At 38.5% G+C, this 12,500-nt stretch overlaps 1 protein-coding gene across 1 annotated transcript in view; it reads right to left on the bottom strand.

Moving 5' to 3' along the window:
- Positions 1 to 2,226: 2,226 nt before the first annotated feature.
- Positions 2,227 to 12,500, bottom strand: part of dnm2b (dynamin 2b) — a 23,662-nt gene continuing 13,388 nt past the window's right edge. Inside the window, exons 12-22 of the mRNA XM_016257416.1 lie at positions 11,441 to 11,527; positions 10,062 to 10,132; positions 9,926 to 9,977; positions 9,724 to 9,834; positions 9,369 to 9,478; positions 9,184 to 9,295; positions 7,748 to 7,912; positions 6,447 to 6,673; positions 6,018 to 6,177; positions 5,850 to 5,917; positions 2,227 to 3,174 (exon numbers count right to left, since the gene is read on the bottom strand). Coding sequence (XP_016112902.1) covers positions 3,108 to 3,174; positions 5,850 to 5,917; positions 6,018 to 6,177; positions 6,447 to 6,673; positions 7,748 to 7,912; positions 9,184 to 9,295; positions 9,369 to 9,478; positions 9,724 to 9,834; positions 9,926 to 9,977; positions 10,062 to 10,132; positions 11,441 to 11,527 — 1,230 coding nt within the window. The 3' untranslated portion in view covers positions 2,227 to 3,107. The remainder of the gene's footprint in view (positions 3,175 to 5,849; positions 5,918 to 6,017; positions 6,178 to 6,446; positions 6,674 to 7,747; positions 7,913 to 9,183; positions 9,296 to 9,368; positions 9,479 to 9,723; positions 9,835 to 9,925; positions 9,978 to 10,061; positions 10,133 to 11,440; positions 11,528 to 12,500) is intronic.

Genomic DNA, 12,500 nt, shown 5'->3' with positions numbered 1-12,500 from the left:
CTTTGAGGATTTGAAGCTTTTTTGGTACATCAGGAAAACGCCTCAAAAGGGCTTCATCTGCTCATCTCTAGGTAATTGTAATAACTAATGACTTTTTATTTTTTTTGCATCAGATGACATTAAATGCTCTTATTTATACAGAGACCGTAACACCGAAACTCTTTTCCATTAGATTAATCCATGATCTGGTCTCTCCTAAAAATTGCTGTCCACCAACGTTTACCATCCAACCTGCCAGAACTGGAGAGGCTCTGCAAGGAGGAATGGCAGAGGATTCCCAAATCCAGGTGTGAAAAACTTGTTGGGTCTTTCCCAAAAAGACTCATGGCTGTATTAGATCAAAAGGGTGCTTCTACTAAATACTGAGCAAAGGGTCTGAATACTTAGGACCATGTGATATTTCAGTTTTTCTTTTTTAATAAATCTGCAAAAATGTCAACAATTCTGTGTTTTTCTGTCAATATGGGGTGCTGTGTGTACATTGAGGAAAAAAATTTACTTAAATGATTTTAGCAAATGGCTGCAATATAACAAAGAGTGAAAAATTTAAGGGGGTCTGAATACTTTCCGTACCCACTGTATATAATGGATAATAATCAGTGGGAAATTGTTTATTTATTTGAAAATAATCTCAAAACATTAAATAAAGCTTTAATTTACTTTAAGCAGTACATAAAGCATTTACTTTATTTTATACATATATATATATATAACTTATTTTATATTTTTCTTTTTCTCACACACTCACACTTCTTTTAATTCTAATTTTCGTCAAATTTAAGATCTTAAGTTTGTTTTTCATCTAATAATCCAGTTTTAATGTCAGTTACCAGACAATAACAACACTTTAAGCAGAATATAATTTCTTATTTAAATACTATACTCTTTCCGGGTCAGACGTGACTTGATCAGATCTGACTGAATCTGGAGGATGAAGTGTGATGTCTGTGTGTCTGCTGCAGGAGTCGATGGAGACGGTTCACCGGCGGCTGGAGCGCAGTCGGCAGATGCAGATGGTCCTGAGGGCCTTCGAGGCACGCGCCAGGAACCTGCTGGAGGACAACCTGTGGCGGGTCTCCTTCTGGTCCTGTGTCAACCTGCTGGTGCTGCTGAGCGTGGCGCTGACGCAGGTCTACACCGTCCGCCGGCTGTTCGACGACAGGAGGAGAGTCTGCTCCTGACACCAGAGACCACACACAGCCAGAATAGAGCAATAACAACCACAGCAGCAATAATAACAGCCCGGTCCAGCCGAGATGATCGCGCTTCATCCGGACTTTACCTAGCTGTCCGTTTCATGTCTTCCTGTCGCCTCAATGTTCATAGTTCTGTCGTTTTCAGTCCCGTCATTTCCTGATGTGAGATGAAGCCGTTTTGGGAAAATGTGAAAATGTGCTGTTATCGTCAACAAAGGGAATCTTCTGTACAGCCGTGTGCTTTTTTTTTTAAAGAGTTTTACAGATTAAATCTAATAAAAGGGGTCATATGTTTGTACATGGTGTCTGTGGTGTTCAACTATTTAGTTTTTTACTTTTGTGTTGAAACTGGGATCAACAAGAAGCGTGAGTGGCTGCTATAATTGCAGCTGGCCACTAGATGTCACCGGTAGAGTCTGTCTTTGAGGATTTGAAGCTTTTTTGGTACATCAGGAAAACGCCTCAAAAGGGCTTCATCTGCTCATCTCTAGGTAATTGTAATAACTAATGACTTTTTATTTTTTTTGCATCAGATGACATTAAATGCTCTTATTTATACAGAGACCGTAACACCGAAACTCTTTTCCATTAGATTAATCCATGATCTGGTCTCTTTTTTTCACTTGGAAATGCATCATATTACGTTAGTAAAAAGGTTGTTTTTAGTCTAAAAACAAATTAAAATAAAATGCTTACTAATACTTAATTAAATCATGAATATGCAATAAATGAGGTATTAAAAAAAACACTAAAAAATTACATTAACATTTTTTTTAAAATAATTTTACTATAAAAACAAATCAAAATAAAATACTAAATATTTATCAATGATAAAAATGTCAAACTAAAATAATTTAAAAAACATTTATGAAAGAATTAATCATAAATCATGACCAGCTGTTTTGCATTAAACAAGTTACGGAAGTAAACTGATTCACATCCGCAACAAACAAAATTCATAAAAAAAAAAAAAGAATAATCTTTGGGTTGCTGCATGAACATTTGAGAAAAAAAGAAAAGAAATCAAATCTTTAGTTTAACAAACTGCCCTTTTATTGTTAATAATAATCACTACATTTTGGTTAAGCGTGCTTTTGTTCGCAGTCCTCGCGAAATGTCATGAAAAACATAAAACAAGCGACAGAGACAATAAATGAAAGAGCGATGAACAGATGAAAGAAAGATCTCGTGTTAGACATACATGATATAAAATAATTTCCCTAACGAGTTAATATCTAAACATCCATAAACCCAATCAATGTACTGGAGGAGCGAAGCTGAACAAGACGGCGAGTGTTTAACTGCGAAACAAGTGTTTAACAAGTCCTCACATCTAGAATTACTTAATAAAGTGGTTTAAGGCAAAATATCGAGAAGTGTATTTAATGCTACCAAAGTACATTGTGTTAATGAACACAGTATTCTGTGTATTAAGAGGAGGTTTTTGAGATGCTCTGGAGTTAGTGTGTCGTTTAGACCATAAAAAGTGTTCAAAATAGTGTCCAGAAATGATGCAACTGTGACTGGTGTCTGCTGTCTTCATTAGGAATGCTAATAAGTGTTTCTGCACACATAGCATAGAAACTGGAGTGTTAAAGTTTCGTGCGGCCAGTCGAGGTTCAGTCGTCTGTAAACATGATTCTGTGAGTGAAATGAACGGACCTGTGCATCGGTGTCACACGTTTACCTCCCAACAAATCCCCTGAAATCATCATTTCTGGAGAACATCATACATACGTGGAAATGCTTATTTAACTCAATCATAAAATGTCTTGTTATTACTACTACTTGGAGAAAAGGCACGGAAGAGATGACATATATATCATGTGTCAGTGAAACGATGTGTAGCCCTTTTTTGAACCATGACACTTGTGTGTGTTGTAGTTTTCTTTGGCGTTCTCTGGATCCTCTTCAGTCCAGCAGAGACGGCTCTGACGGTCTGATTATAGTGGGCCGGTTCGGAGCGGCTGGAGGCCTCCTGCTACACACAGACACAAGACGATCAACTCCAGACGCCTACGAAAAACTGCAACTAGAAGATAATTACCAGCCGACATGGCCAGCAGTTCAGCGGGCACTGTTCAAATTAACTCTTTCCCCACCATTGACGAGCTATCTCGTCTTTTAGAAGACACCGCTTCCCCGCCAAAGACGAGTTTTTACGGCTTTTCACTGTTATACACTCGGGGGCGCTATTACACATCTTCTGAACGAGGACAAAACCTCCCGAACAAAAACACACGTGTACAGGACGGAGAAACTAGCGATCTCTTATGTAAACAGATGCATATGAAAAATTATGCGATGCAATAGACAGCATATAAATGAAAACTGCATAATGCTACGGAGTGAAATGTTGATCCAGGAATGGTATATGTCTGTGCAAGCTTTGGAGGTGTCGATAGAAGCGATTTACTGGATTTATGCTTTGATAATCGTACTGAATATTATCCAGATATGTTCAAATGGGGCGCTATTACACATCTTCTGAACGAGGACAAAACCTCCCGAACAAAAACACACGTGTACAGGACGGAGAAACGAGCGATCTCTTATGTAAACAGATGCATATGAAAAATTATGCGATGCAATAGACAGCATATAAATGAAAACTGCATAATGCTACAGAGTGAAATGTTGATCCAGGAATGGTATATGTCTGTGCAAGCTTTGGAGGTGTCGATAGAAGCGATTTACTGGATTTATGCTTTGATAATCGTACTGAATATTATCCAGATATGTTCAAATGTGATTTTCTCACCTTTTTGTTCAAAATTATGCATTTTTTAATGAAACCTACCTATAATCAAGTGTTGATAAAAAAAGAATGCTTTAAGCTAGAATAAAACTGATTTTGTTTTAAGTAGAGGATCTTTATTTTGTTGTATTGCATATTCAAATATTCATACAGCAAAATATACTGGAGGCCATCAAATTTTAGAGAAAATCATCAAAATCGCTGGCGGTGGCTGGCAACTTTTTTCAAAAATGCTGGCGGGGAAAGAGTTAAAGTAAATAAAAACGAAATATTCATTCATAAAAATTAGAAATAGACAAATTTTAGTAAATAAAAAAACTAATCAAAATAAAATAAAATACTTGCTTAATTAAATAAAATGTCGATCTGATCAAAATAAAACATCTAAAAATGTAAAAGTAAAAATAATTTGAATATTAAAAAAAATCTAAAAACATTTGAGTCAAATTAATGAAATCAAATGTAAAAGTAAAATAATTTTAATATAAAACAATCAAGATAAAACTATGCAAGAGGATTAGGGCCAAGCAATAATAAAAAATAAAACCATCTCGAGATTAAAGTCAATACATTTTAAGAAAAAACTCGTAAAATTGAGAAAAAATTTGAAATGTTGAGAATAAACTCATTAAATTATGAGAAAACATGTTACATTTCGAGATAAATAAAATGTCGAGAATAAACTTGGGAAGTTTTCTTCTTCGTCGGCTCCTTTGTCATGCGGTGTGCCCCAAGGGTCTATTTTAGGAACTGTCCCACTGTAAAACCAAGGGCTTTTTCAGCTGCAGCTCCTAAACTTTGGTAATAGTTTGCCTGTAAATGTGAGACTTGCTCCTTCACTGGCCAGTCTTAAGTCTGTTCTCAAATCTTATTCGTTTTCTCTGGCTTTTGATTAATGTCAGTTTAAATGTGCTATAGAAATACATTTTAACTTGACTTAAATTACAAGAAAAAAGTAACTGAATTTCGTGTCAGGTTTATTTAATCTGGTTGGACGTGGTCAAACAGCGTCTGCAGTGGCGGAGGTTGGAGAGTAATGCACGTGGATGTAGCATGTAACTTTTTTCTTTTTTTTCTTGTTGAGTTTATTCTCAACATTTAATTTAGATAAGATAATCATTTAGATTTAATACGTTTTTTCTAACGAATTCAAAATGTAATTTTTTTCCCATAATTTAACAAGTTTATTCTCAATTTTATTTAGACTTTTTTCTCGAAATCGAATGAGTTTTTTCTCTAAATTTAATGACTTTTTTAATGACTGGTTTTATTTTTTTATCATTGCTTGGCCCTAATCCTCTTCCGTATAAAAAAACACTAAAATGAATTAAATCATAAAAATATGTAACATGAAAATAATGTTAAACTAAAAAAAACTGTTTGTTTAGTCACAACTAATACTAGTAAAATCTATTTTTGACAAAAATTTCAACACTCCATCCACAAAATGTACATGAAACAGTTAAATAAAAAATGTCTCTATATGAGGCTGATGTTGTTCCTTTATGATTAGTCACAGCACAACTACTTTATGATTACCATATGATTTTCTGTTTGTGTGCTTTCAGCGTGAAGGACTTAATGAATCATACTTATTGGCTCATGAATATTAATTACATTCAGCCAGTTGGAAAAAATGATTTGTTGAAATGCATGAAAGGATGTTGTTTCTGCTAGTCAGTCAGCCAATCAGGGAATCATACTACGAATAACCTGTGGCTCATGAATATTTTTTAGGTTAAAAGCCTGGACATATTAATTAATTTTCATAAGCCTTCACAATAGTAGGAATAGTAACGTCACTACTGATTATTTTTTTGTAAAATGGCATATTTCTTCCAGGATTAAGTGAATAATTCATGCAGCGTGAGACAGTTTGAGGGTGTTGATCGTACCTGGGTATGCCGGGCGGCAGAGCGGGCGGCACGCGGGCGGGGCGGGATGGCACCTGAGGGGGCGGAGCCTCCAGCGAGCCACTCCCAAACACATTAGCGTTGACTGGAGGAGGGCGCGGGGGGGGGGGGCCCCCCCGGGGAGCCACTCCCAAACACATTAGCGTTGACTGGAGGAGGGCCAGGCCTGGATGGAACGGGCGGAGCTCCGAACGCAGGGGAGGGGTTAAGAGGAGGTGGGGCCGGAGGGCCGGGGGTGGGGCCTCGCACTGCAGGGGGGCGACCAGGGGGCGGAGCCGTGACTGAGGATGGTTTATGCTGCGATGGAGGACTGACAGAGAGAAAGACATGACTTAAATGTCTTAAACATCATTTTATAATGCAAATATTAAAATAAAACATTCACTAAAAATTGTAAACAACAGGTATTATACATTATATATACATATATATATATATAAAGTTTCCTGTGAGGGGTAGGTTTAGTGGTAGGGTTGGTGTAGGGCAATAGAATATACGGTCTGTACAGTATAAAAACCATTACGACTATGGAGAGTCCCCACAAGGATAGCTGACCTGACTGTGTGTGTGTGTGTGTACCTGGGGTCGTTGTGGATCCAGGTGTGGTCCACAGGTGGAGGAACAGGTACAGAAACAGTGCTGGTGCTGATGTCTCCGATGATGTGCAGCGCCTCTTTGAGCGCGTGATACATGCGGAGCATCTCATCGCGCCGCTGCGCCTGTTCGGCCGACTCCTCCATCAGACTGCTCTGATCGCCAGACGAGTACAGAAACGCCAGCAGCTCCGAGTAGATGAACTCCTTCGCCTGACACACACACAGACCAGATCAGATCGAGAAAGAGCTTCATGAAAACACTGCACACTCTGAACATACTGAGACATGCTGGAGGTGCGAGAGAGACCCCAAAAATCCACTGCAGACAGACAGATAGATAGATAGATAGACAGACAGATAAACAAACAGACAGACAGACAACAGATAGATAAACAGAGAGACAGACAGACAGACATATAAACAGACAGACAGACGATAGATAGACAGACAGACAGATAAACAGACAGACAGATAGATAAACAAACAGACAGACAGACAACAGATAGGTAAACAGAGAGACAGACAGACATATAATAAAAAATGTATAAGAAAACAATGCAAAAACACAAACAAAATAAAAAAGTAGATAATTAATAAAAAAGATCAATAAAAACATTATAAATAAAAGTGTAAAATAAACACTAAAACTCCAATAATAATAAAAAAATTAAAAGACAGACAGACAGATAGATAGATAGATAGATAGACAGACAGATAAACAAACAGACAGACAGACAACAGATAGATAAACAGAGAGACAGACAGACAGACATATAAACAGACAGACAGACGATAGATAGACAGACAGACAGATAAACAGACAGACAGATAGATAAACAAACAGACAGACAGACAACAGATAGGTAAACAGAGAGACAGACAGACAGACATATAATAAAAAATGTATAAGAAAACAATGCAAAAACACAAACAAAATAAAAAAGTAGATAATTAATAAAAAAGATCAATAAAAACATTATAAATAAAAGTGTAAAATAAACACTAAAACTCCAATAATAATAAAAAAATTAAAAAAAACGGTAAATGAATAAATCATTTAAAAAATAAACTCCAAAAACATAAAATTAAAAAAATCAAATAAACCCCCAAAACATGCATACATACATAAAACACAAAAATAAATAAATACACAAAAATGAATGAAAAAAGTAAATAAAAACAATAATAAATAGATCACACAAATCATCTGTGATTGACACCTGATTAATGTGAATAAATGATGTTAAAGCATGTAGGCCACGCCGCTGATGCCGTCACACTCACGCTGTTGATCATGAGGTGCATGATGGTTTTGGGCATCAGGTCTCGGATGCTCTTGTTGACGATGCCGGTGTAGGAGTCCACCAGGTTACGGATGGTCTCCACCTGCCGCTCCAGCTGAGGGTCCATGGAGAGGGAATCGGCCGGAACGCTGTCCTCGTTCTCCGTCTGAGAAAACAACGAGACGACAGACGCTCAGATCATCTCAGAATCACGGGACTGAGAGGTTATTATGAGATCCCAGGCCTTCTGGAGGGATTCAGACGGGGGTTTGGTGAGAATCAATGAGATTGATGTGAGCTTACGACGAGACTCGGGTGAGATTTCCACGAGATTCACAGGCAGATTCAGGTCATAGTTAAGTGAGATCCGTCTGCGGTTGTTGTGAGGTTTAGTTGAGGTTTAATTAGATTAATGTGAGCTTCAGGTGAGATTTACTTTATTTTTCTCAACTAAACTCTTACCTAAATATCATCACAATCACAGATAAATCTCATCGTAACTCTCACATGTAACTCATTGATTCTCACCTAAATCTCACCAAAAACCACGTCTAAATCTCACAAGAGCTGATATTTAGGTGAGAATCCTGTATTTATTCATCCTGATTTAGAGACAATTGTGCGAGAATTATGGGAGATTCATGATTGAGATTTCTATGAGATTCAGAGTCAGATCTGTGTAACATTTAGGTGAGATTCATTATTTACTCGAGGTTTAAATGAGAATCAATTGAGAATCAAGGAGCTTATTTCAGATGAGGTTATGATGAGATTTACACAAGCTTGACAGATCCATGTGACATTTAAGTGAAATTCATGCGTCTGTTGTGAGATTTAGTTGAGGTTTAAGTGAGATTCAATGAGTTTCATGCGAGCTTTAGGTGAGATTTTAATGGATTTACTTTTTCTACTTCACCTAGTGTCTCGCCTAAATATCAGCACAATCACATCTGAATCTCACAAGAGCTGATATTTAGATGAGAAAAGGCAGATTTTCACAGTCAGACTCAAGTAACATTTAAGTGAGATTCATGTGTGTCTCTGGTGAGATTTAGTAGAGTTTAAGTGAGATTCGATGTGAGCTTTAGGTGAGGTTATGATGAGCTTCAGGCGAGACAAACATTTTATCACCACAATCACAGACGAATCTCCTCATAACCTCACACCTTAATCTCATTGATTCTCACCAAAACCACATCTGTATCTCACAAGAGCGAGAACAAGGTGAGATTCACATGAGAGTGACGTCAGAGTTAAGTGAGATAAATGTGCGGTTGTGGGAATCAGTGAGATTACTGTGAGTTTGAGGTGAGGTTACGATGAGTTTCATGTGAGATGAGGTTGTGCTAAGATTCAGGAGACGATCAATGTGAGCTTTAGGTGAGATTTACACGAGATTCATCTGTGCTCATGCTGATATTTAGGTGAGAAGGTTACCTGGTCTTTCTCGGGATAGACTCCCGCCCGCAGGAAGGAGGCTTTCCAGCTGTCCACGTCCTCCTGAGAGTCGCAGGCCAGCTCGATCTGCCGCAGGTCTTTATACACGTTCCTGAACGCACAAAACAGCGCATCACATCAGACTGATTTATGAATGTAAGCGACAGTGTCAGAGTTACACACACCTCTGCTCGGTGTTAAAGATGCCGAAGGTCTGTTTGGTGGACATGAAGCCTTTCTCAACGTCTCTGAGCTTCAGGTTATCCAGAGGCAGCATGAACTTCTTCTCTTTCTCCTGGAAAACACACACACACACACAGAGAGGCATGGGTTTGATTTTCACACAAAGTGAGGAATAAACGTCCATCCTGCAAACACACACACTCTCTCTCTCTCTCTCACACACACTCTCTCTCTCTCTCTCTCACACACACTCTCTCTCTCTCTCTCTCACACACACTCTCTCTCTCTCTCTCTCACACACACTCTCTCTCTCTCTCTCACACACACTCTCTTTCTCGCTCACACACACACACACACCTCCTCATCCTTGTACCAGGACAGAGACTCTGCGGTCAGGATGAACCAGTAGTCCTTGGATCCGCCCTTCATTATGCTGATGTTGATGGTCAGCCAACCGCGTCTGATCACCTGCACCGGGGGGGTGGGGATATGATAATGATGAGGAGGGACAGACCAATCAGCGCTCGGCTCAGTTTGAGTTGCTGTGTGTGTGTTGTACCTGGTTGGGCATGGCTCTCTTCTTACTGATGGCTGCACTCCGCTGCTGCGCGCTGAAACACACACATGTTCACTACGGTTACGCTCGCGTGACTGAAATCAGGGTCAAAAGTCAACAGAGGTCAGAGGTCACTCACTTGGCAAAACCGATGAAGTCCTCGTGGTTTGTGTTGATGTAGGAGAGCTCGATGTCGATCAGCAGCATCACCTGAAACACAAACCCATCGTGTTCAAATAATCCCCAAACATGCTGCATGACGTGTTATTTAAAGAAATTATGAGATAATGGACATATATTTATTTATTTATATATATGACGCGGAGTGCCTAAAACCCCCTTAGCTGTTATAAATTCACTGTAAACCATGGCTTCACGGGGCTTATTGCTTTTATAAAATGGTTATTCCATATACGTAGCAAGGTTTCACAAAATAAGACAAAGCAAATAAAATGCAATGATATTAACAAAAACATTCTCCCACCAAACAATGTAGTTCCTCAGAAACGGTTGTGGTTGCCGAGCAAAACACAGAAATAAAGAGGTGTAGAGATGTTTGTAGAGTAAAGTACAACAGCTTCGTTTTTTTGTGCCCCCGATCTGATCCGAGTCATTGAATATCAAGTATCTGCTGATACCGAGTCCCGATCCGATACTTGTATATTCCTATAAGAATGTATGTTTGGTTAATAAAGTTATTAAAATCAATCCAATGTATACAGAGTTGTGCAGAGAGCAAAATTAATATATGTATGATGTATGTTAATGTATATATATTACACAATACTCTCTCTCATATATATATATATATATATATACACACATATATATATATATGCACGCACTGTATTGGCTGATGTACATAAACATGTTACAATGGTTGACATTGTAAACAGACGGTGTGAATATGAATTATGAATATGGGACTACTTGATATAAACTTTTAGTATTTTATATGTATAATAAGCAAAGTAATTGCAACAAAGTGAATATAAGGTTAGAAAGCATGAAACTCGCGGTGTCAGAATGCCATCTGCCAGTCAATTCTGAATCAAGACGCAACCCATAGCAACGCAACGGCAGATAAACGTAAGATTATATTAATTATAAATGTAAACGATAAATTAATGAGTGATCGTTACAAAAGTGTGCATTAAATACACTGAACATGGAAGCTCAAACATGTGTGACGCGCTAGAACAGACCTCACCTTTTCACACGCGTCACGCACGCACATTGAGCATCTTCTTTTGCTTTTATTGGCGTTTGGCAAACCCACTTAAAGGCGTCTCCTACTGCACAACACCGACTTGACAGCTGACGTAAAATAAGTATCGGACTGAGGAGAGCCAATACCGATCAATTAAAAAATTGCTTGATCTGCCCCGATCTCAATCCGATATATATCTATATATACATATGAATATGATACATTTATAGAGTTATATAAGCAAACAAATACATAAATAAATAATTACACGGGACACGTTGATTCAAGAGGAAGGTTTAGAAACACACCTGGTCTTTAGTTTTGCTTTCTCTCTCTCTGATGTAGGTGGTGACGATTCTCTCCGTCTCTTCTCTCAGCTGAGGGTACGAGTTCAACTACAACACAAACACACACTGAGAACTGCAGCAGAAACACACACACACACACACACACACACACTCAGACCTGCAGCAGAAACACACACACACTGAGAACTGCAGCAGAAACACACACACAGACACACACACACACTGAGAACTGCAGTAGAAACACACACACACACACTGAGAACTGCAGCAGAAACACACACACACACACACACACACACACTCAGACCTGCAGCAGAAACACACACACACTGAGAACTGCAGCAGAAACACACACACACACACTGAGAACAGCAGCAGAAACACACACACACACACACACACACTGAGAAGTGCAGCAGAAACACACACACACTGATTATGAGTGACGCTTGACATTATGATGTCTCCAGTAAGATTTAATAGAGACTGAAATAAACACGGAGAAGTAGGATAGCATGCAAATCTGAACTAATGTGTGTTTAAACACTGATGGTGAACGTGTGATTAGTAGATCAGTGTGATTAGTAAATATAATCACCACAAAACAAAAACAAACACAAGCTGAGCTCATCCACCGCAGACAAACACCGAACTCAAGATTAAAAGCAATGATATCAAACACTGTTTTGAATATTAAGAGGAAATTTACTTCACTGGATCTGATTGGTTACGGGATCTGTCAATCAAAGTGTGTTTGGTTACAGGACTGGATTTGATTGGTTACAAGGTCTGTCAATCAAAGCGGGTTTGGTTACAGGACTGGGTTTGATTGGTTACAAGGTCTGTCAATCAAAGTGTGTTTGGTTACAGGACTGGATTTGATTGGTTACAAGGTCTGTCAATCAAAGCGGGTTTGGTTACAGGACTGGATTTGATTGGTTACGGGATCTGTCAATCAAAGTGTGTTTGGTTACAGGACTGGATTTGATTGGTTACAAGGTCTGTCAATCAAAGTGTGTTTGGTTACAGGACTGGATTTGATTGGTTACAAGGTCTGTCA

Source organism: Sinocyclocheilus grahami, unplaced genomic scaffold, assembly GCF_001515645.1.
Source record: "Sinocyclocheilus grahami isolate Dianchi unplaced genomic scaffold, SAMN03320097.WGS_v1.1 scaffold1551.1, whole genome shotgun sequence".
Lineage (NCBI taxonomy): Eukaryota > Metazoa > Chordata > Actinopteri > Cypriniformes > Cyprinidae > Sinocyclocheilus > Sinocyclocheilus grahami.
This window is presented reverse-complemented; position numbering and strand designations above follow the sequence as displayed.